We start from the raw sequence: 26,055 nt of genomic DNA, 5'->3' as shown, positions 1-26,055 counted from the left end.
GGCTTCTCTGGCTCTGTCATCATCCAGATGTTTGGAGCGCATAGGCCTACTTTTGCTGGGATCTACCACAGACTGTGGCATAATTAATTCTTATGGGTATCATACCTGTTGCTATGGTCCTCTGGTGTTTAGGATTTCCAGAAGTTCTGGCATTCCTTCCAGCTGGCTTGGGTCTCGCCCTCCGCCTGGCCTTCTTGAGAGTGTGGATCACTGCACTGTCAGTATGGTTCGGTTGTGGAATTGCTCCACTCTCGGGTATTCGAACCATCCTTCAGGGTGTTTTCTAGATTCTGCCTCCCTTTGTCCCCCTTAGGGACTCCTTGGGATTTGGTAGTGGTTCTTCGTGTCCTCCTGGGACCTTCATTTGAACCACTAGCTTTGATAGCCATTACATGGTCTATATCTTAGTCTCTCTCTCTCTTATGGTGTTTGCTTCCGCCAGGAGAGTGTCGGTATTGGGAGGGTTCTCATGTCAGGGTTGTGAGTTGCACTCGCCCTGTGTCACTTCCTAAAGTGGTTTATCAGTTCCATATTATTCTGGAAATTATGGTACTGACATTTCAGTCACCAGTCCTCTCGGCTGGTATGGCCTCATTGATTGTGGTCCGGCCTCTTTGGATTTATGTGATCCGTTCAAGTTCCTTCAGGAAATCAGACTCCTTATTTGTAGTCTATGGATTTCTGGATTTCACAGGAAAGGATGGCCGGCCAATAAACAGATGTTGGCTTGGGGCAGGGGTTGTAGGGAGAGTGGACCCAGTGCATCCTGGGAGCTAAAAGCTTTAACTGCGTGGTGCCCGAATTTGGTTCCCAACCTATACCCTCCCAAGGTCAACCCTGTGGACCCTATGGACTTCGTAGAAACAGAGATAACAAAGGTAAGTTCTTACCATATCTCTTGTTATTTATATGCATATGGGGAAGCATGTATGTGGTAACAAAAATAGATCCTGTTCTCTGTATTAGTCACAGGTACTGGAGTGTATAGTTAGGTAGCAGAATAGCCCCATTGGTGGTACTCTTTATCCTGTGCAGTTTTTAATTCTCTTGGGCGTCACAAATATCTTGCACCTGGTAATAGATTATATTGGCCACATTAGAATGAATATGACCGTACCAATAGAAACATCACATTTACTGTATAATCAGCAAGTATTGGAGTTTTTAATTAGGTATCAAAATAGCCCAAATGATAATACTCATTTTATTCTGCACAGTATTTGATCCTTTAAGGTATCAACGATATCCTGTCTCGCAATGAATCATATATACCACGTTAGGATAATTTTGACAATACTCATGTCCCTTCTTTATATTTGGGAGGAGTGTGTATATAACAACTGTCAGGTGTAACCAATAGTATTCAGAATTTATATAGTGGATATTTAGGTCACCCAACTTGATTCTAATCTTTTAAATATTATCCCACTTGATTCAATAACCTTTCTTGGAGTGAATAAAATATGTTTGCAAACCAATATGAGTAATGGGTTACTCATAACTGCTAAATATTGGTGGCTCCATTAATAGTTAGTGTGCTATTTGATACATAGGGCGGAATTCAATTGTTTGCAGCCACCTACGCTCCAGACTAAGCTATTCAGTTGATGCTCCTGTCAGGCGCGAACAGCTGCCAGCGCCGGCATTTCAGTTCGCACCCATCAGGTGGTACGTTGAGTGAAAAATTACATGTTTGGGCACCCAAACGGCACTTTTCATCATGCCCAGCACTTTGGGTGTAGCCGTTTTACGCGGCTAAACCCGACCTCATTGGGCGCGATATTCTAATCAATTGAATCTCGCCCTGCGATCTCCTGTCACTTTAGACGTGAGATTGGGTGCGAGGCAACAATTGAATTCCGTCCAGAATGTTAAATTCCACACACTTAAATGTGTCCTTTTTTTAATCACATTTCCTAAATTGTAACAGTTCTCTGAATAGGCAGTACAAATTTCTGCTGTGTAGAAGTAGATAATGTATCCTTTAATGTGATCCTACAGATACTGGTTTCTTTAGTTTGCCCGTCTTACCTTCTTTAGTCTTTAATTTGCCTGGCTTACCGCGAAGATATGTCTTCTCGGGTCTGTCCTTTTCACATGATGGCGAGTGGTAGATTTACTACATTTAGTGGTCTGTTTTCTTCATTTCGCAGAGATACCTTTCGAGGGAGGGGAATTACTGTTACTCAACGTCCCGGCAGAAAGCCTGTGGATAAGCAAGCCATCTGACTGGGGGCCCCCTGTCTGCCTACGGTAGTAGGGTCCCGCTTGCTTCAGTTTTGGGATGCCTGTCCCTTTCAGGACCAGATCGTTGGTTATAGGGAGTTCTGGACAGGAGGGGGGGTTACATTCTGGATCTTGTGGGTCCTTGTCCAAGATGTTTATTTGCTTCTCCTCTACCTCCAGACCAAGTTAGTCCAAAAGGCTTTCAAATGAATCAAAACATTGTTTTTCCTTCTTTTCCGGGTTCTTCTTCTTCCTCTTCTGATTCCTTGCTCCGTCACTTAGATGTGGTGATGGCATTACGGATTTACATTCATCGTACCTCGGTCTTCTGCCGTACTGATTCTTTTTTAGTGTTAGTGGACGCTCTGAAACATGGTTGGCGGGCCTCCAAGCATTCTATTCCCAGATGGGTGACGGCAGCTATGCATCTGTCCCCGGATGTGCCAGGTCCTACTTCACTCAAAGCCCATTCAATGGCGGTTGGGTCATCTTGGGCTGGTTCGCCGTGATGCTTCAGTAGAACAGTTGTGCAAGGCGGCAACCTGGTCTTCTGTGCACATGTTCACCAGGTTTTATAATATTCACACTTTTGGTTATGCTGAGGCTGATTTGGCCGCAGTGTATTGCGTGCTGCCTTGCCGGTCGATGTCCCCCTCTGTTAGGCTTATTTTGGGAATTCCCAGAGTCAACTAGCAGTGTCACCCAGATCGGATGATAAAGAAATTGGATTTTTTTTTATGTACTCACCGTAAAATCCTTTCCTTGTCATCCATCTGGGAGATACTGCGATCCCTCCCTTTCTAGTGATTTTGCGGTTTTTGTTTTGGTTTATGGTTTATTATTGTGGTGTGACTTGCTTTCTACAAGCTGCTTTGTTGGTAAATACCTGAGGCTTCCGGGAAGCAGGAGGGGTTATTTAGGGGAGTGGAGCAGAGTGGAGTCAGATTAGTTTTATAGTGCCTACTCCTATGGTCCAACCCACTCAACCCAGCGTCAGCTTGCAGTGTACCACAGATGGACGACAAGGAAAGGATTTTACGGTGAGTACAGAAAAAAATCCAATTTTTGTCACACTTGCATCTTTTTGGTGCTTAAATAATGATAAAGATCAGACTATGATGATCTGAGATAGCAGCATAAAGAATCATAACAACCAACTTCCAGTGATCTACTGGCCTCTGTTAACATAATACATGACTTCCAGCGCCGACACATTGGGAGAAGGTTGCACAACAATGGAGGCATGGCCATAAAAAAATCAATCTTCTCTTCAGAAAAACATTACATTACGTTACTTTATAGATCAAGTTTATAACAGTATTTCTGGAAGCATGTCCTCTGTACAGATGAGACCAAAATGAAATTGTTTGATATCAGTGCACAACGCCATGTTTGTTGAAATCCAAACACCATGAGGCACCACAAGGATCTCATACCAGCTGTCAAACACTGTGGAAGAGGAGTGATGTTTTGAGGTTGTTTTGCAGTCATAGGAACTTAATACCTCACAATCATTGAGTCCAGCATACTGTATGTACTGCTCTATATTGTCAGAGTATTCTCGAGGAGAATGTGTACCCATCTGTCCAAGATCTGAAGCTTAGCTGAATTTGCACTATGCAGCAGAACAATGAGCTTAAGCACAATAGTAATTACATATCCAAATTTCAGAAAATTTAAATAGTTTTGGAATGGACCCAACACTGTATCACAAAAACATTGTGAAATCGTGTTGGATCCTAAAATGATTGCCTTCAAACATAGTAAACTTAAGCAGTGTTGTAAGCAGGAGTTGCCCAAAATTCCTCAACTAAGATGTAAAAAAACTGAAACTATTAGAAAACCAATTACTTCATATTAATGCTACTGAAGGTAGTCCTGCAGCTGCAGACTCATAGGGTGTCCTTATCTTTTCGTACACATGGCTTCCTCATGTTGCCTGCTTATTTGGCAAAGTAAAATTGTATTCATCAATGTATTGTTACTGTATGGTATGTTCTTGTAAATATATATGTATTCTATATATAAGGGTGTACATTTTATTTTTTTTAGTTTAATAATAAATCTTTTTCTATATATATTCTAGCCATATGTAATAACTGTGTGATTTATTTGAGTAGAGTTTTCTGGGTTACAAGGGTTATTTGAATTTGTGTTGGAGGGAAACCTGCTTTCACCAGAAGTTACAGCTGTCAATGAAATTAAAGTGGTGACTATTCATCCCTTATAACAGGTATAACTGTAATCGCTACAATGAGGATGACGCAAAAGCTGCCCGCGATGCACAAGAGGTGAGTCTTATATAATATACTATCTTAATTGGTCAGTAATAGTTCTTGCCCTTATTTGACAAATTTTGTGTATCAGTTTTTTATGATGTTTCATGTTTATATGAAGATGGGTTGTAGAACTGCGCTCTCGTTGACCAGGGGGTGGTGTGTTGAGGTTTTGGGGTGCTGCACCTTTGTGTGGGAGTACCTTTCCCGCACTGAATACGTATGGGGGTAGGGTGGGTAAGGTGTGCTCTTCCTGCTAGTAGTGGTGATGGTGATGACTTGTGTGTGTTTGTGAGTGATGTTAATTGGAATGTTTCTTCTGGTGGTGGTGGTGTTTTGGGAGTGAGAAGGAGGGTGTGAGTGTAGTTTGGAGTAATGTGAAAAGGGAAATGAAATAGGATCAAAATGAGGCCAGCGAGAGACAGTAATTTGGGGCAAAATCTTTTATTGAGTAGTCACAATGCTGCTCTGTTGAGATCCTGGGCAGGTGGGTGGGGTTCAGTGATGAGTGGTGATGAGACTGGGGAGGTAGGTGGACCCTTTTAGGGGACTCCTTCCCGTGTGGTTCAGTGACCTTGCACGTCACCCCTGCTGGACCTATGGTCGACAGTCTAGGAAGTCTCGGGGGGTGGGGTGATTTGCAAAGTGGGTTGGAACACCTGTGCGGCGTCCCGCGTGTTGGTGTGAGGCTTGACAGTACTTACCTACCGGTAGGTTTTTTGTTATGGTGATGTAGGTCGACATTACGGCCGTTGCAGATAGGTTGGAAGCTGCAGGTTTGTTGGTGAGCTGGATCAGCGTGTTGCTGGTGTGCTGCAGGTGCACGGCTGTTATGATTGGTCTGCGGAGGTCAGCGACCGGAGTGTGCAGCTGAAGTTGACTCTTGGTTGTGCCGCTGGTGGTGCGGAGCCAGAGGTGTGGATGGGTGAGCCGCTGGGAAGCTGGGTTGCAGCGTGTGTGCTGGGACCACCCCTGGGGGGTGGTCTGCCCGGGATACTTATTCGGAAAAAGCCAGGGAGGAGGGGGGGATGTGGAAGGTGTGACCGTGATGGAGCTGGTCACTGGCGATGTTGGCTGTGCGGACTTGCGGCCGGATGTGCGGGGTGCTTTTATCACTGACTGTCCCTCGTGGAAATGGGGATCAACGGTGGAGACAACCCTGGCCAGGAGTCAGTTGCTGAGCACGTCTGGGAGGGGGTGGGGCGAGAGAGGCTGGTCCGGGGTGGAGCCGGTCACTGGAGGTGTGAGCGGTGCGGACCAGCGGGCGGGTGGGCTGAGAGCTTTCTGCACTGGCGGTCCCTGGTGGGTGGGGATGGGGATCTTTAGTGGAGGTCAGCCTGGAACGGTGTCAGGTTTGATGTGAGGATCTCCAACGCGTTTCGGCACAGATCCCTTCAAGGAGGGTGAGAGGATCAATGCTTCTGAGGTTCTTATGTAGGGCACTTCCAGGGCTGGGGGTGTGGTCAGGTGACTCATGGGGGCAATGGTGTGTTTGAAAGGTAATGTGGTGCAGGTGTGTGCAGGGACTTGCTGAATGGTGATGCGGTGCAGGTGTGTGCAAGAACTAGGTGGAGTGCTAAATTTAATCAGATTAGGCCAATGGTGTGTTTGATAGGTAATGCAGTGCAGGTGTGTGCAGGGACTTGCTGATTGGTGATGCGGTGCAGGGGTGTGCAAGGACTTGCTGGAATGGTAAGTGTAATCATATTAGGCCAATGGTGTGTTTGAGAGGTAATGCGATGCAGGTGTGTGTGTAGGGACTTGCTGAATGGTGATTACACTTATCACTGTCCTGCACCACATTACCTTTCAAACACACCATTGGCCTAATCTGATTACACTTATTACTCCAGCAAGTCCCTGCACACACCTGCACCGCATCATCATTCAGCAAGCCCCTACACACACCTGCACCGCATTACCTCTCAAACACACCATTGGCTTAATATGATTACACTTATCACTCCAGCTAGTCCCTGCACACACCTGCACCGCATTACCTATCAAACACACCATTGGCCTAATCTGATTAAATTTATCACTCCATCTAGTTCTTGCACACACCTGCACCGCATCACCATTCAGCAAGTCCCTGCACCACATTACCTTTCAAACACAACTTTGGCTCCATGAGTCACCTGACCACACCCCCACCCCTGGAAGTGCCCTACATAAGAACCTCAGAAGCATTGATCCTCTCACACCTCCTTGAAGAAGGCATCTGTGCCGAAATGCGTTGGTGACCCTCACATCAAACCTGACACCGATCCAGGCTGACCTCCACTTAAGATCCCCATCCCCACCAGGGACCGCCAGTGCAGAAAGCTCTCAGCCCACCCGCCCGCTGGTCCGCACTGCTCACACCTCCAGTGACCGGCTCCAACCCGGACCAGCCTCTCTTCCCCCAAGGCGTGCTCAGCAACTGACTCCTGGCCAGGGTTGTCTCCACCGTTGATCCCCATTTCCACGAGGGACCGTCAGTGATAAAAGCACCCTGCACATCCGGCCGCAAGTCCGCACGTCCGCACAGCCAACATCGCCAGTGACCAGCTCCATCCCGGTCACACCTTCCACATCCCCCCCCTCCTCCCTGGCTTTTTTCGAATCAGTATCCCGGGCAGACCACCCCCCAGGGGTGGTCCCAGCACACACGCTGCAACCCAGCCTCCCAGTGGCTCACCCATCCACACCTCTGGCTCCGCACCACCAGCGGCACAACCAAGAGCCAACTTCTGCTGCACACTCCGGTTGCTGACCTCCGCAGACCAATCAGAACAGCCGTACACCAGCAACACGCTGATCCAGCTCACCAACAAACCTGCAGCTTCCAACCTATCTGCAACGGCCGCAATGTCGACCTACATCACCATAACAAAAAACCTACTGGTAGGGTAAGCACTGTCAAGCCTCACACCAACACGCGGGACGCCGCACTGGTGTTCCAACCCACTTTGCAAATCACCCCACCCCCCGAGACTTCCTAGACTGTCGACCATAGGTCCAGCAGGGGTGACGTGCAAGGTCACTGACCCACACGGGAAGGAGCCCCCTAAAAGGGTCCACCTACCTCCCCAGTCTCATCACCACTCATCACTGGACCCCACTCACCTGCCTCGGATCTCAACAGAGCAGCATTGTGACTACTCAATAAAAGATTTTGCCCCAAATTACTGTGTCTCACTGGCCTCATTTTGATCCTATTTCATTTCCCTTTCCACATTACTCCTAACTACCCTCCATACCCAATCACACCCTCCTTCTCACTCCCAAAACACCACCACCACCAGAAGAAACATTCCAATTAACACAACTCACAAACACACACAAGTCATCACCATCACCACTACTAGCAGGAAGAGCACACCTTACCCACCCTACCCCCATATGTTTCAATAAGCCCTTAGTGACAACTCTGTACTCATTAATACATCCTTGGGGAACTTCACTGCACCATGTAATCTGTGGCTGGAGGTGAAAAAGCTACATATGATCTCTGTTGTGCTTCTGAAGGTGTGCAACTCCTTTACTGTTGCTGAGTGCTTGCCCAATGTGTACATTACTTACCTTGACCCAAAGCGGTCACCAGTTTACCTTTTTTTTGTCTCTGCCTTGTACTGACGCAGCGATCCAGAGCAGCCTTACAGAGATACCTGTTCTACTGCAACCGCTACATGAACCACATGCAGAGCTTGCGATTTGAGCACAAGCTGTATGCCCAAGTCAAGCAAAAGATGGAGGAGATGCAGCAACATAACATGTCATGGATTGAAGTGCAGTTTCTGAAGAAGGCAGTGGATGTGCTGTGCCAGTGCCGGTCCACCCTTATGTACACTTATGTCTTTGCGTTCTACCTCAAGAAGAACAACCAGTCAATTATATTTGAGGTAAACCCTACTTTTAGTCAGAGCATATATATGTGTGTGTGTGTGTGTGTGTGTGTGTGTGTGTGTGTATATATATATATATATGTATGTATGTGTGTGTGTGTGTATATATAGGGTGATTTAGGGCCGGGTCAGTTGAGTCTTTCTGTAAACTTTCTCTTTCTTAATCAGCTTAATATAAGGGGGCATCAGTGGCACTCCTGTCTGACTGACAGGATTCGTTGGTAAATAATCCATATCAGATCCTCCTAGATTATTCTAAAACAAATGAATACCTCTTATGGAAATATAAGATTAGTGGCTTAGCTGGTGTGGTAATAAATTTTTCTTCTTCAGGGTCCACAGGGAGACATTGCGAAGTAGGTGGGACCTGGAGGACCGGACACCAACAGCAAAGCTTTTCAATCCCAGGATTCTCCAGTCCTTCCTCCTATACACCGCCTACAGCCTGAGGGCACTTCAGTTTCGTTGGTGTCCGGCAGGAGCTGGACCACCGTTATAACAGAGAGTTGCATTAAGCAGCCCAAGCTTTAATTTTATGATTTAATTTACTTTTTTACCAAACGGGCGAGCAGCACCTGATTGTTCTCCAGATGTCTGTGCTGCCGCCCCATCGCCCCTCCGCTGCGCCGTGACACCAAGCCTGTGCTAGGTACCCCCGGCAGGGTCCCGAGGGGGACTAGCTGGCAGGCTCCCAGGACCCCAGAATTCAACCCGGAATCCAAAGGACAGGAAAGGCGAAACCCCGTTCGCAAGGACCCGCGTCTTAGTGCAGTCTTGCCTCCGGTCTCATGAGACAGACAGGAGGCGCTGATGTGGACACTGGCTTGCTCACTACTCCACTAGACCACTGCCGTTTGTATGTGACTTGTGCTAGCGCTAATCTCTATTTTCTGTACTGTCCTGCCCCTTTATATACCTGCCCCTTTTTTCTACTATACACTGACATACTAAGGTATTGCGAGTTCATTGTACCTCACATCTGCTATTTAAGTGTGAAGACTATCACATACTTTATAGCGCGGTTGCACACTACATTGTGCCATATTACATATACTGCAAGGTATTCATTGCACTGTATCATACTATGTATTCTATTCTTGTGAATGTCTGGCAGAGGAAAGAATAAAAAGAAGCCTGATGCTGCTCCTCCTACTCTAATATCTTGTAAGTCCTGCTCGGCGGGCTTAGCCATAGAGGACCTCAGTCAGGATGGTCTCTCTATTAATTGTTACACAGCCCCAGGTCCTTCTCCCTCACCCTGGCTGCATTTTTACAAATGCTGGCAAAACTTAAAGACCAAGTAGCAGTCCCCGTGGTAGCTCCCCCTGCAAATCCTTTGCCTCCCCCATGGATAGACGTACTGTCTACCTAAGTACAGAGTTTGGCTAATACCTCTACGATTTTTCAGCAAATGCTGCAAAAAGATAAACCTTTACCTACTAAGGCCCGTATTCAGTTTGGAGCGAAAAGCCGGAATCGGCAAAAAAGTATCGCCGTATTCAATTTGAAGACTTTCTGCCTAATAGGCGAAAAAGTTTTGCTTATGAATAGCAGGCGGAAAAAAGTGCAGAATTGGGGTTTTGGGGTGCAACGTTGCGGGAACCACCGTGCAGCCTTCAGACATCCCCCCCCAAAGGTAAACTGCGTCAACATTTAAAAAAAACAACTTAAGAACACCCAAAAAAAATCACTTTCATTTTGGGGGTGAAAAAAAATAAGTTGGGGGGCAAAGTTGAAAACTAGCGAACTAGACTCCAGGGGGGTCCCCAAGTATGCCCCAGGTGTTTTTTTCATTGCAGGTGCTTGCAGCAGATGGATTTTTCACGATTTTTTAAACTTAACTTTAGCAACTTTTAAATATGCTAGCCTCCATTTTCAAGTACCCCAAATTTGCAGGGATATGTTTTCTGCAAAAAAACCTCCTGAATACTATTCTTCACCACTTATGCAAAAACGCAATTTCACAGCTATTGAGCCCGTTTAAAAACACCAAATACCTTCAGCAAGCCAAATTGGGGGGTACCATAGGGAACCCCCATATCAGAGCATCTTTTGGGGGGTCAGGCTGATTTCCCAAATCGGACATGACTTTCGACTTGTTTGTTTTGCCAGGTCCCGTGTTTCGCGTACTTTCAAATTGAATACAGGGATACGCGGGCACGTGCGCGATACTTTTCCGCCTCCAAAACAGGCGAAGTAGGCGGAAAGTCCAGTAGGCAAAAAAGTATCACGGGGGCGAAACAAATTGAATACGGCTCTTAGTCTACTAAACGTACTATGATATCTTCCGAATCCACACAGTTATCTGATTCTGAGATATCATCTGGGGAGGCAGAAGACTTAGATCTCTCTCACTCTGACTCCGTCTCAGGAGAAGAGGAGCCACCCTCTAAACTAAATATACCTGCTCTTGTGAGATCTGTTAAAACTATTCTACAAATAGAAGAGGATGAACCCATTCCTAAGAAAAAACATGTACTTTCTAAGTGACAAAAGTTTGTTTTACCAGAGTTTCCTCACTCTGACCAGCTATCTGATCACAGCTATTCGAACACGCCCAGGCTTCCTTCCCAAGGTGGTATCCTGCTTCCACTTGAATGAGGAAAATGTGGTTCCGGCCTTTAATTCACCAGACCTCTCGACAGGTGAGGCCTCTTTGGATGTGGTCCGTGCACTAAAGATATACGTGGACCGTACTGCTTCCATCCGGAAATCGGACTCCCTCTTTGTCCTATATGGATTCCACAAGACGGGATGGCCAGCTAACAAACAGACTCTGGCCAGATGGATTCGCATGACTATGTCACAGGCTTACACACAGACTGGCCTTCCTGTGCCGACTACGTTCTCTGCTCATTCTACTCTGTGGGTCCCTCGTGGGCAGCCCGGCATGGCACCACAGCTGAACAGCTATGTAAGGTGGCCACCTGGTCTTTTGTCCACACCTTTCTTTGCTTTTATGCCTTTGATACATTTGCCTCTCAGGATGCTTCTTTCAGGTGTAGGGTTCGATCAGCTCAGGAGCCTTCCCGCCCTTGAACAACTGCTTTGGGACATTCCCAGTGTCTCCCTGTGGAGCCCTATGGACCCTGAAGAAGAAAATGAGTTATGGTAAAACTTCCTTGGTTAACTGTTTCTTCGAAGTCCATAGTGTCCACAGGTCACCCGCCCTGACGCTCCTAGCTTCTATGGATTTTCTTCTCCTGGTCATTTATTTCCTCCTTTGTGAGCGTGTGATTCCTCAGTGTACCAGTCTTCCTTCTCTCCTATCCTGCTCCTGCCCTGCGCTTGTTAACAAAACTGAAGTGTCCTCAGACTGTGGGTGGGGTATAGAGGGAAGGACCGGAGTATCCTGGAATTGAAAAGCTTTGTTGTTGGTGTCTGGTCCTCCAGGTCCCATCTACCCACCAAAGTCTCCCTGTGGACCCTATGGACTTTGAAGAAAGCGCGTTAACCAAGGTAAGTTTTACCATTACTCTCTCCTTTTTTCTTTTTCTTTCTGTAAACTGTAAGGCCCCACTAGAGACTAGGGGGAACTGTGATTTGCTAATGAGACAAGCCTGTGGATCATCGGTCATCCATGACAGGAGTTACTGCATCCACAGTGGTGGAAGCAAATTGGACCTATCCATTACTCCGCTTGTCCAACTAGTGACTAGCTCCTTAGACGATGGGGTCTCCTTCCCATAGCTGCTCCATGGGGGTCATCTGGGTCTATTTATAGTTATCCAAGTTTGTTTTTTTTCTTGATCTCCTGAGTTCCATGGCAGCTGCTCTTGAAATTGTGTCTTGCCTTAGATGTTTTGCCTCATCAGTGCAGTGGTTGACTATTGTCTTCTCCTCCATATCTCTCTTCCTCCATTGGCAATGCTTTTGGGGTACTAAACAAAAAAAAGTAAAAAGCAAAGGCATTCTAGTCATCCTAGATGCCCTAGACAGGCCAATACATGGACATTTCTAACATGTCAGAGGGTCCATCTTGGCATTTGTTACCACAGACAGGACCTTTTTAAGCCAAGGTATTTTACATACCTGAGTTTACAGTGGAAGGTTTAATAACGTGATTCTACAGAGGGACTCAGACCATGTTTTGGGCTGGGAATACATTTTCAGCCAAGAATTGTCATAGGGTATGAAAATGAGTATATCATGGTGTGTGAGGCAGGGGTTACACTAAGGGCCTGATTCAGAGTTAAGAATAGAGTAAGATACAGCAAGTAACTGTGCATCTAGGTAAAACCATGCTGCACTGCGGTGGGGCAGATTTAAAATGTACAGAGAGCTGTAGATATGGGAGGGGAGTGCCCAAACTGACAACTAAATTGCAATGTAAAAATAAAGCTGTCCAGCATTTGTGGCCTACATGCAACAGCAGCCAGTATTTACCCTGCATGCAAAAAAAGGTATGTATTTGCACCCCTTGCATTGCTACATGGTTTGTCCAGGTGCTCAGTTACTTGCTATTTCTTACTCTATTCCCAACTCTGAATCAGGCCCGGAGTCCTTTCGGTTGTCTATGTTGCCACTTTTTTTTATAGGACAGTCTGGACTGGGGGTTGATATTTTAAGGCTCGGGATTCAGTTCTTTAATTTTTCTTTCAGATAAACTAACTTTGTTACTGGAAAATAGCATATACAGTGTCAATCTGTCCCCCCTGTGGGATCTTGTTGAATGCCTAAAACTGGGTACACACTAAGACAATGTGTCACCGGTTCCGGCGGATCGGGCCGACATATCGTCCATGTCGGCAAGTGTGTATGTACTATGACCAGCCATGCGTACTCCCGTGGGGTCGTTCATCACATCGACAGATCGAGCCTACATGCTGCTCAATCTATCAATTTGATGAACAACCCCATGCTTATGGAGGTGGCTGGTTAACGACATATCGTGCGGTTGTTCACCAGACCATGCGGTGTCAAACGACAGCATGACATGCCGTTCGTCGTATCGTGCGTCGGCCGGGTGCACAAAGTTTAGTGTGTACTTGGCATTACAGTCTCAATTTTTTTAAAGTGTTTAGTTTCAGAGGAGTTAAAGTTTCTTAATCGGTAGATGGTTTTTCTCTGAGCCATAAAAGCTGTTAGGAGAGTTTCAGATCAGGGGGCTCTGGCCTGTAAATTTCCTTTTCTAATTTTCCATGGGGACCGAGCTGTCCTTTTGGACTAATATAGATAAATAGGTAAACCTTGCGCAAAAAAACTCAATAGGGAATTAATCTCTAATAGTAGTATATTAGATAGACCAAAATGTCACCATCAATAGTCCATAAATCCGACGTTAATTAATTAGTTCCTTCAAGATTAATCAGTACATGTATAGATCTTCTTAAAATACACTGGTCTGCCCAAAACCACAATTGTCACTTGTTATCATCTTCATACACACTGAGATGCCTCTTGTTCCTCAAAAACAGACACTGGAAGCAAGAGAGAGCCACAATAGTGTGATAAAGTTTTTATTTCAGTGACAATTTTATAAAAACGATTGTGAGGCTGCGTACCAGACATCTAGGTGTATAATAACACCATCAAGCATAAGTTGTTGTAATAACAGGGTACCTCCTGGGTTCAAGAATCCGCCCACTTTGCCTTGGTGTGGATCAGCTCCTCCTCAGACATCTATCAACGCGTTTCAGCTTAGAAAAAGCCTTTGTCATGGCAAAGGCTTTTTTTAAGCTGAAACGCATTGGAGGATGTCTGAGGAGGAGCTGATCCAGACCAGACCAAGGCACAGTGGGCGGATTCTTGAACCCAGGAGGTACCCTGTTATTACAACAACTTATGCTTGATGGTGTTGTTATACACCTAGATGTCTGGTACACAGTCTCACAATCGTTTTATAAAATTGTCACTGAAATAAAAACTTTATCACACTCTCTCTTGTTTCACTGGCTCTCTCTTGTTTCACTTGTCTGTTTTTGAGGAACAAGAGGCATCTCAGTATTGTATGAAGAGGATAACAAGTTTTTTTTTCTCGCAGCCTTAGAGCACGACCAATTTTTCCTAAAATCCTTATTTTTAGGAAAAATGGTCAGGAATTGCTATGGGACCCCTGTGGCACTAATTAAACAATTGGAAGTTTCCGATTTGTTTAAGTAGTCAGTAATTACTTACCTTCCAAAGCGCTGTCTTCTACATCCAGGCTGTCAGGACCCGCGCTTCTTGCACTTAAAACCTCACGGACAATCGAATATGCCGCTAGATGTAGAGAGGGAGGAGCTACAGACATGTTTGATCCTCACTGTTTTTGTGACTGTATAATCTTACATCCCACTGAAGTATTTAAATAATTAAAAACAATAAAAACATTATTTATTGTTCCTGTTTTCTCTGTGTAGAATAATCAGGCAGATTTAGAGAATGCGACAGAAGTTCTGTCTGGATATCTGGAAAGGGATATTTCCCAGGATTCACTTCAAGACATTAAGCAAAAAGTACAAGACAAGTATAGGTAAGAATAACTTGTGTCATAGTTCCTGGCTGTATATAAGCTCTTTTTTATGCCTTTTAAATATTAGGAGGTATTAGCACTAATGTGTCTGCTGGATGCTTGAACAAAAGTAGAAATAATGATCAGTGACCCACTACTTGTAAGCAGGTTAATCATACAGACATAGTTACAAATGCATTACAGACTACAAACGCAGAACAAGCAAAGTTCATCCACTCTAAAAAAAAAAAAAATGAAATAATAAAAAAAAAAAATACAGTAATTTTCAAATGTAAAGGGTGATTGTGTTATTGCAATGTCTCAAACTAGGTCAGTTGGCTTTTAAGACATTTCTAGGTATTTTTTTTTTTTTTTTTAATCTGAGATCTTACGATGTAATGCTGCATACACACGGTCAGATTTTGTTATAGATAGGAACGATAACGATTGTAATAATCGTTCATATCGTTGACATGTAGGGCATGCATCAACCAACGATGCGCATTCCCGCATGTCAGATAACGATATCTGACGTCAACTGTGTTTGCAGACAGATTTGGACGATATCATTAATTTTAATACTGTCAGAAATCGTTCATTAAACCGTTCAAACCGTTGATTAAATCGTTCATAGTTATCGTTAAACAATGATCTGATAAGTCCGACCGTGTGTATGTACCATTACACTTCTAGAAGGACTAAAAAAACAAAAGTATGGTTCACAAATGCTTGTCTAGTGCAAGTTCGATATTAGCAAATCCGTATAGTTTAGTTCTTATAGTGCAGATTTTGCGTAATGCTACTAGGAAGGCCTCACTTAGTGCCATGTGCTAGAGGACGTCTGCTACACAATGACTGAAATCAAGCACGCTTCTCACAGGAGCATTGTTCACATAATGGGGACGCGCACACAGTATATTTGTTAGTGCTCAACAAACTTATGTAGATAGATAGACATATAGAGATAGATATATAGATATTATTATCCTTTATTTGTATGGCGCCACAAGTGTTCCGCAGCGCCTTACATAGTACATAGAACTAATAAGTGAACAAGAAACACGTAACTTACAGTACATTACAGTGCAGGACAAGGACATGATTTATATACATTGCTGAAATAACGATTAAAGCACTCACAATAAGCAGCTGGGAGTTGGCAGTCACGTGTTAGGTGCCCTTATGGGGACTAAAGAATAGAAGAAAATGTAAAGAGAAGCACATAAGGGAAGAGGTCCCTGCTCGTAAGAGCTTACATTCTGTAGTCATTATGTAGTCACAAAGCTATGATGTTGACATTGAACATGTTGGCATTTTCGAGAATGTCGACAGAAATGCTGACATTCTGCTGGGTATATTTACACATACACAATATTGTGCAAAAGTTTTAGGCAGGTGTGGAGAAAATGCTGCAAAGTAAGAATGCTTTCAAAAATAGAAGTATTAATAGTTTGTTTTTAGCAAAGTGAATGAACAGAATAGAAATCAAAATTAAATCAATATTTGGATTACCACTCTTTCCTTCAAAGCAGCATCAGTTCTTCTAGGTACACTTGCACACAGCTTTTGAAGAGTATAGCTGCATACACACACAACGATTTTATTACCAACGATTTTATGAACGATTTTCTGTCACATTATCTGTCAGATTTTTTAAAGTGTAATGAATGATATTTTGAACTACAAACGATTTTTGTAACTTCCCTTAATAAAAATCGTTCAGTCAGAATGAACTACAAACTGGAACGCGCATGAACGATAATTGTTCATCGTTATAATTCAGAAACTGAATGATTTTTTCAACTATTGAACGATAACTACATCGTTATAGTTAAATCGTTCAAAAAATCGTTAAGTGTGTATGCACCTTATATCATAAGGGGTTACAGTTTATGATCTACTGTTGGAAACAACAACTGGAATCGTTTCTGTAAACTATGAAGTGAAACTGTATGTTGAAGTGTCAAATTTTGATTGTTTTTATATTGTGAATATACAATTTTTTAATTAATTATTTAAAGAATTTACCAGTCAATTAAAAAAGGGCGTCAACCAATTGTTCATTTATATGGGTTAAAATATTGATTGTTATCCAACACCTATTTTTTAATGTGTAGTTTTATTAACATTAATTAAGGTATTCAAAAGTTTTCATAAGCTAATCAATATAAAGAAAGATAAAATAGTGCCCCCTTATAGATAATTTTGACCATATTAATTTTTAGGTCCCACTAACAGGGAACCCTTTAACGGATGTAGCTTTAGAACCTCAGAAGAGGAATTGTTGAAAAAATGAGCACGTCTAATTTTTTTGTCTCGTTTGTTTGATTTGGTTCTATTGATCTACTTTTAGGACTTGTGTGAAAATCTGAGGTAATTTTAGGCCAAAATTTCAGCAGAAATATAGAAAATTCAGAAGGGTTCACAAACTTTCAAGCACCACTGTAGGCATGCCGCATATCAGTCTAATCAGCATAAGCTGCTTGTGCGTCCTTTTCACATTGCTTTGTGAATAAGATGCATTTTAAGGAAAAGAGATTTGCACGAAAAGACACTCAGCTCTACTGAGTCGCGCAACTAGTAGATCTGTTTAACATGTGTGGAGGCTAGATGTATGGGGACACGTTTACATGTTATATTGTGATCAGTCTCTAATAATTTAATTGATAATGTTACTTCCAGCCGCGGGTTTCCCCACTTCCTGGTTCTGGCTCTTAATAAGCAATTTCACTGTAAACCGTAAATATGAGGCTTACTGCAATGCGCCTGCAAAAACGCTGTTGTGCAAGTGACTTTTTCTGCTAATGTAAACAAGTCAGCGGTGCCTGCCGAATGCCAGAACACTGTTCCCTCGTTTGTAAATACAGTCCATTGCGCATGCGTCTGCTTAGCGTGAGAGCTTAGGCTTCTGCACCTGCCCCCTGTTTCTCCACTGAGGATTAAACAGGGTGGCTCCATTTTATTGGTTAGACAGTCAGCATAACTATTGTAACCTTATCGTTAGTAGTATGGACATATTTTAAGATAGCGGACATAGTGTGAGTGCGCTACTTAGATAAACCAGGTGTCTGACTGCACAGCTTTTTGTTAGCCATGTACACAAGGAAAAGGATTATGAACATAGTCATAAAAATACTTGTTTTCTTTTCTCCTATATTTTTTCTCATGCATATTCATTTGATCTGTTACTTTATAACTTTTATGTTCTTGTGATTCACGATTACAAAATTCATTCTGCAACTTTGTTCTTTTTCTTCTGACTTTTCTCCTTTAACTTTTACCTTCACTTACACTATGCTGATGGTGTTATTCACCATAATCTACCTTCCCAAACATACACAAATGCCAACATTGTGGTCTACTGTATTTTCCAATATAGAAATCCTGTATCGGTCTAATTAGAACAGGGCTTGACAAAACTCGAGGGCCAGGTCGCCTTGGCAACCAGACTAGTGTCATGCAGACCGCGATCTACACTACACAGTTTACAAACACACAGATGCCAGCGGCGGCTGTGTGTTTGTTATAGCAGCCAATGACAGTTGGACAGACTTTCATTGGCTGCTGCCTCCACGGAGTGAACCGGCTGGATCTCACTCATGAGCTCTGCCTTCAGGCTCCCCCCGCAGCAGGTGATGGGAGAGACGTCATGACGTCTCTCCCATAGTGCAGGAGAAGAGTGAGCCGGGACTCGGAGCGGACAGCGGCGGTTGCGTCAGGAGCGGGGATTCAGGTAAGCTGTGTGTTTTTTGGGGGTTTTTTTTGTGTGTGATTGTAAGGGGCACTGCAAAGGGGGGGTGACCGCTATAGGGGACTACTAATAGGGGGTACTACTACTGGGGACACTGTATAGGGGGGGGGCTACCACTGGGTGCACTACTACCAAAGGCAATGCATAGGGGGGGACCACTTTTGGGGGCACTATAGAAGGGGCATTACATAGGGGGACCACTACTGAGGCCACTGCATAGGTGGGATGGCCACAACTGGGGGCACTGTATGGGGGAGGCCGCTACTGGGGCACTGTATAAGGGGTGGGCGCTACTGGGGCACTATAAGGGGGGGGCGCTACTAGGGCACTATAAGGGGGGGGCGCTACTAGGGCACTGTATAGGGGGGGCCGCTACTAGGGGCAATGCATAGTGGGGACTACTACTGGGGGCATTGCATAGGGGGGACCACTATTGGGGGGGTACTGCATAGGGGTCCACTACTGGGAGGGGTTTACCTGGGGTACCCTGTTAGTGGTGTGGCCATGGGGGGTTGGTTGCCTGGGGGGTAGGTGCTCAGTAATGCTGCCCCGGGGGAAGGGGGCGGTCTGGCTCCTACACTTTCATCCTGGCTCCTAGATTTTAGAAACATTTGTCAAGGCCTGAATTAGAATATACATTTGAATTAGGCTTTCCTCTTCTCTCCAAATAAATAAATTATGTATAATCTTATTTGATAACACTGTTTTGTTTTAACCCTGCACTGAGCAAAATGTACCATATTGGGGAGCTCCCCTAAATACAGTAATTTAATACAGAGGCTAAAGGGGAGATGAGTATCGATGTGAAGGCAGATAATAGTTTTGACGTTAATCATTGCGTTTTAAATCCTTCGTTTTTTTCATTTATTTTTCAGAGGTTTGAGACAAGTACATGTTTTTATTGAAATAAATAGATATTATTAAAATATAAGGAATTTAAATAAAAATCAGTTCAGAAATAGAATTTGAGTGCCTCCATATCCATACTCCCACCATAATCTAACTGCCCAGTAAAAAATAATAACTATATAGCTGCTTCTGGTGTACAACAGTATTTCTCAAAAAGTTCTGTTCCAGTGTAAATATGTATTTACTTCTCATTACTGTGGTCAGATTATTGTATGTTTTAATAATATAATTTTTTTTATTTTATTATTATGGTTCTGGATATTTGCAACATTTTTAAAACCAGTCAGATGAGTGAGTTATGCCGTGCATTTCAATGGGTGCAGACAGTTCATAGAAATTAATTGGCAATTGAAATAAATGGGATATGGTCCATTAAGTAAATAATTATTTATTTTTAATAAAAAAAAAAAAAATAGGATCCATCAAGCTGTAATGACCATTGACTGTTCTGACATGCTGGCATTGTGAAATTACAACCACCCACGTGTCTTTTCAGCCAGGACTGAAACAATTCCACATTTATACATTTTAATTGCTTTGCTTCTAACCCTATATACAGCTAGAGGGCAGTAACCTGCTCAGCCAATCGCAGGCAGCCAGCATGTAAACTTTGCTTGTGATTGACTGAGAGTTTCCCATTCATTTCTGTGTGTGTGTTTCTGTATGCGTTTTGCTCAGCTGGTTGCATGATTTAAAAAATAAATAATAGATTGGGGAGTTTGGGGGGATAAGTAATTTTTTTTGACAATTCTAACTTCTAAACCAAGTTGATACATTACACTTAGGGTATTCTGTCAGCTCCCTCTCATTTGGTGGCTTCTACAAAATTATACTTTATACAAAGCAGTAGAGACAGATCAAAGTCAATTACAGTAATTTTCTGTTTACATCCAGTATACCCCACATTTTGTGCTTGGTTCTAGTGTGATTTTACAGCCATAACATACATACATAATGTGCTTTCCATGTTTATATTTATATTCCTTATTTTACTGTCACCTCGTAGATCTGATTTTTCACTGTCACGATTACTCTTGGTATAGTAAATGAACAATGTATTTTGCTTCCTCCCATAGATACTGCGAGAGCAGGAGGCGGGTTCTGCTTCTTCATGTGCACGAAGGCTATGAGAAGGACTTGTGGGAATATATTGAGGACTGAGCCGTCCCCACAAATCAACCTCTGTTGCCACCTGACATTAGATTTCAACTCTCATTAAATGCAACTCTGCCCCTTGAGGCCGGTCCCTGCACATTCTGCCGTCTCCCCCTTCCCTCATTTGCTCTCATTCTTGCTCTCCAGCCAGACATTTGGTTTATTTTTATTTTTTTGTTAACTGAAAGTTTAAGTAAATTATATTGTAATAATAAAAGGAAAGCAGCTAGCAGAGGCAATGGTTTGACAGTATTGTAGGCATATTTAACCCCTTGGCAGATAGTGACTGGCAAAGCATTGATCTGCATGTAAAGTTGTTTGACAAAGCATTTCTAGTTCCTTTGGTCACCAAGGGGTTAAAGCGTGTGCAACACCTCAGCTATTTGCAAATGCTTTCTCCTAATTCTAGCTTGCCATAATCAGGCTGATTTCCTTCCACTGTCTCCTAGGGAAGGCCACATTCTCTTCAGCGTCTCTCCCTGCTCCTTCCTATGTCTTACTCTTTGCTGCCCCCCTGTTAAACCAATCTATGCTCTCCCCACTGTTACCTCCTTTTGTCACTATTCCCGGCACCTTTTCTAATCCTGGGTTGGAGCTGAACAGCTTTGAAAAGTAAAAAAAAAAAATAGACGAAAAACAAAATAAAAAAATAGCTTTGTACATGACTTTTAAAAACAAAACAAGATTAAATTGAACAGAAGACAGCAGTATTTTTCAAACTTGTAAATAGTGCATCTGCATGAGCAGGGAGGAGGTGGGACGCACGGTGTTTGCATCATGTTTAAGTACAAAACAGAAAAAATTATTTATTCTTTCTCGAAGATCATTGGTCCTGGCTGTGCTGTTTATTCCGGAGATCTGTTGGAGTGGACACAACGTGTTTCATGTTATTGATTTTCTTTCTGAGATCCCCGTGTGCACAATGCAAGATGGCCCCTTATTGATTATAATTCACGTTGAGAAACTAGGACATAATTTCAGGATTTTTAAAGGTCTGCTCATACAGGAGACCAAAGTCATTACAGCTTGCCTGTGTTTTGCTCTTTTCCGGGTTCCTAGTAGGAGTGCAAAAGTCTACAACGATCTTCTCTGTCATCATGATAAACATTGAAAAGAGAACGTCCGCTACATTAAAGGCAGGCTGTAATAGAAATGGATACCCTCTATTAGGAATCCAGTCATTTTACGTCAAGTTCTAGAATGATGGGAATAAGCAAAGGGAAATGTTGCTTGAACTTTCATACATTTCTTGCAGTTTTATCTTGTTGAATATTTTTTTTTCTTTTGCCTGCAGCATCATGAGAGTTGGCAATACCTGAGAATTGTACAGTATGTATACAGAATACGGAATTGTTGGCTCAGATTAATGCAGGCCAGTGGCTGAGCATTTAAAAATTGCTAAATTACATTATAAAAAAAAAACCTGACAATACAAAGAATAAGGATTTGTTGCAACAGTAGGGGTTGGTGAACATTTTCTTTTTAAGAGAAATTAACTTGTCCAAGTTTTAAAAATGTAAATTGGGTAAGAGGTTTACCCCATAGTATGTTGTTCAGATAGGAGTTGACACACAGTATTGTGTATACAGTGGCTATAAAAATTATTCACACCCTCTGGCAATTTTTACATTTTCAAGTATTACATCATGGAATTTAAATATATTCAGGAATTGTTTTCCATTTATCAATATAAAATACTGTAGTGTTATATGAAAAGAAAATAGTTCTCATATGATTGGAGAGAACAAGTGGGTGGACTAGTGAATACAAATAAATGAATGCCTTAGAGCTGATCCGGCATACAGCAGATGTTCCTGGGAAATGCAAACCATGATGCCAGGTCTGCCTGTTATTGGTCTCCTGCATTACCTCTGATTTGCCACCATGGCCCATAAGTTGAAGAGATGGACATGTGAATGTGGCATCAGGATTGCATTTCCAAGGACAACTTTTTTTGAATTGTCTCCGCTCTGAGAGAGATGTCTCTTCACATAACTCATTGTTCACCTTGCATTTTAAGGTATTAAGTTGGCATAATTATTTCCCTGTTTTAAATAGCTGCCCCACACACCATGTTTTCTGTCCAATCATCTGACAATGTTTTTCTTTTCATTATCTGTAGTTCCAATGAGTTATGTTAGCTGACTATTGTATCTGTCATTTCTCAAGTACCCCATCACTTTAATTCTAATTAAAAAGAAAAATGGCTCTAAAGCTTTTTCTCTTATGTACTCAATAATTGTCTATTAGTAATTAAGTATTCACCCTTTTTGATTCAATACAATCCTTGTGCACTTAGTTGGTTCCAGAGGTCACATAATTGTTTGGAGTCCAATTAAATTGTTTTACTGGATTTCAAAATAAATACACCTGTATCTTATGCTGCATACACGGTCAGATTTCTTATCAGATATGAATGATAACGATTGTAAAAATCGTTCATATCTTTGACATGTAGGGCATGTATAGACGAACAATGCTCGTTCCTGCATGTCCGATAACGATCTCTGACATAGACTGTGTTTGCAGTCAGATTTTGACGATTGCATGCATTGTAATACTATCAGAAATCATTCATCATTGATGAAATCTGACAGTGTGTATAAGAGGGCAATCGGTTGGTTAGTTCATTTCCAAACAGAACTTTCATCAAAAAGTATCCAAAAATTTCACACAATCCTACTGTAGAACAAGGTTATTAAAAAGCATCAATTGGAAATAAAGTCCCATTGAACCTTGGTAAATCTAAGATAAAGAAAAATAGACTGGCATATCTGTGAATTTGTCTAGAATGGTCTGTCCATCTTGCATAGAATATGCCAATATACCAATGGAAGGAAGGTTTTATGTGCTGACGAGGCCAAAGAATTTGTTGCAAACCTAACACTGCATGTAATCCAAAGAACACTGCCATGAAACATGGTGGTGTGAGAATAATGCTTTGGTGATGCTTTTCTGCTTCTAGAATTTAAAAACTTTGCAAAACAGATGGACTAAGATATTATGAAGTTACCAGTAGGAAATACGTGAATAGATTACATAGATGTTGACAAATCATGAAGGAAAAGCTGCTGCAGTTCTCAAGTTGCCTAGAACTTAGGCAAAGATGTTAATTTCAGTGACTGTGACCCAAAGTACACATCCTACATCATGTGGAAGTGTGTTCATAGTCCCATTGAATGCCTCTGCAGTGATTTGAAACTCTCTTTTCACCAGTAGTTATCATCCAAGCTGACAGAACTTGAGCAATATTGAAGTGCACAAAGGATAAATAGGTGTCTGGATGTGCAAACTAATAATTTAACCAATTAGACTTACAGCTGTAATTGCAGCTTTATGCTTCTACAGAGTATTAAAACAAGGTGACTTACTACTTGTCTAATCAGTGTCTGATTTTTTTTTTTTTTTTTTTACTCGTAATTAATAATATAGATTTAGAGGAGTGTATTTGACAGTAGTGTGTGGATTAATTATAACAATTCCTAAATATATCTGGTATATGTTCATGTTGTAATAAAAATTGAAAAACACCAAAGGGGAAAGACTACTCTTTATAGCCACTGTAAATTATACCTGCTATTATAGTACCTCATTTGTGGACAACTTTATACAGAATAATGATCTCAAGCAATTTTCTGCAGTGAAAGAGCTCTTGGCGGATTCCTACTTGTACTCATGATGGAAGATCTCTTCTTGTGTTGTGAGACAGGCCCTTGAGGATGTACCAAATCCAATATTCACCACCCAGACCACATCTATAGTGTAATTAGGGATCTCTGTTCAAGTGGCAAACTCTTATCGGATCTGATATGCATTTGCTTGGTCCATAAAGCCACTCTTTGCTTGTTTTGGGTACGAAGTGCAATGAAAATATCAAGATATCATATGTACTATATATAAATATACATGAATTAGGAATTCCTGAAAATAAACATTGTTTTACAGATTTACAGTAGCAAAAAATGGAAGCACAAAGTATAACGATAACAAAAGTAACGTTATTTGAACAAGCTAATTATACAAGCCCCATTGTTCATTCAATGGAATACTGTTGTGTTTTACATTGCTAACAGCTTAAAGGGAAATACATCTTGCTTTACATTTATATATACATTTTTTTTTTGCATATTTGGGATCTGCTATGTTGTTCCTCTGCCAAATGAAAAATGAAATCCACCAATAGATTTCAGCTTCAAATTATGAAAAGCATCAGAATAGGTTCAAGCCTTTTAATCAGCAATTTTATAATAATTGTTAGTTTTTGAACAATGCAACACTTGGATGATAGAATGAGCTTGAGGAAGAAAACTGAATGTTTCAGTATAATGTTGCTTCATTGCAGTCTTTCACGAGTGAAGCAATTTGTGAACTGTGTACATTGAATTATCAGCTGGGTTTGTAAGTTGAAACTGGTATGAAATTATTGTATCTATATACATGAAATAGGAGCAAAAAAGTTTAAATGCTTCACGGAAAAAAAAGTGCTATATGAAAACATTTTTTATCCATATTTTATCTGACATTGTGTCTGCTTTCTCAGGAACCAGTGAGGTGCTTCTGGCACTGTACTGTATGCTGCTTTCATCTGCACCAAGCATTGTCCTTTTAGTAGTACAAATTTTAAAAAATGTAATTATAAATAGTTTTGATTTTTTTTATATACTGTATATAACATAAAAGAAATTGTAAATGTACATTATTCTAGCACGCAATTTCCATACCCATCTTAGGGTCTTATTCATTTTTTTTCACCTTTAACTCCGTTCATAATAGCTTAGCAAAATTAATCAGAAAAAAAAAATCTTCTTAATTAATATTCTGTGTCTACCATTATTATTAACTCAGTAACCTCAATTGATAAAAAGCTGCTGTTGGAAGAAGTCCAACAATAAGGCGTCATTTGCACCTTTTCATTTTTAAAGCTGCTAAAACATGACAATCGCATAAAAAAATTTGCTGATTGGTTTCTAATGGAGCGGTTACCGCCAGTACATTCTACACATTTTTAGAATGTGGTACAATCTTTCACGCATGCTACCAGTAAATTTTATTTTATTGGTAAACTTGCAATGCATGGAAAATGAGATAAAAATGGATAAGTACAATATGTCTAAAGTGTGCATTTGTTTTCACGCATTTTGCCAATTTTCCCAGCACATGTGTGAATGAGCAATTAAACTTAACTGCTTTACTACACATGGAGTGCCAAGATCAAAGTCGCTCAACCTGGTAAACCATTGGTATCTATTTCTTCTGAAATTAGTATATTTCAAAATTCTTACCTAAGTTCGTGGAAAACATTTCTCCGATCAATACCGTAAATGTGGTCAAGATTTTTTTTATTATTTTTTATTACTTTTTATTAATAATTACTTTCGAAACTGGTTATAATGTGAGCAGCCATAGTCTGTCTATACC

At 41.9% G+C, this 26,055-nt stretch overlaps 1 protein-coding gene across 2 annotated transcripts in view; it reads left to right on the top strand.

Annotated features, from left to right (window-relative positions):
• The window catches only part of ARIH1 (ariadne RBR E3 ubiquitin protein ligase 1), a 78,336-nt gene extending 53,594 nt beyond the window's left edge, over positions 1 to 24,742 (top strand). Inside the window, exons 11-14 of one of the 2 annotated variants that reach the window (XM_088446335.1) lie at positions 4,460 to 4,517; positions 8,120 to 8,386; positions 14,731 to 14,843; positions 20,559 to 24,742. In XM_088446335.1, coding sequence (XP_088302461.1) covers positions 4,460 to 4,517; positions 8,120 to 8,386; positions 14,731 to 14,843; positions 20,559 to 20,643 — 523 coding nt within the window. In that variant the 3' untranslated portion in view covers positions 20,644 to 24,742. The remainder of the gene's footprint in view (positions 1 to 4,459; positions 4,518 to 8,119; positions 8,387 to 14,730; positions 14,844 to 20,558) is intronic. The other variant, XM_088446339.1, reaches the window with a different exon arrangement.
• Positions 24,743 to 26,055: the final 1,313 nt, after the last annotated feature.

The sequence above is a fragment of the Taudactylus pleione genome, unplaced genomic scaffold, assembly GCF_031769625.1.
Source record: "Taudactylus pleione unplaced genomic scaffold, aTauple2 ptg000019l, whole genome shotgun sequence".
In the NCBI taxonomy this organism is placed as follows: Eukaryota; Metazoa; Chordata; class Amphibia; order Anura; family Myobatrachidae; genus Taudactylus; species Taudactylus pleione.
This window is presented reverse-complemented; position numbering and strand designations above follow the sequence as displayed.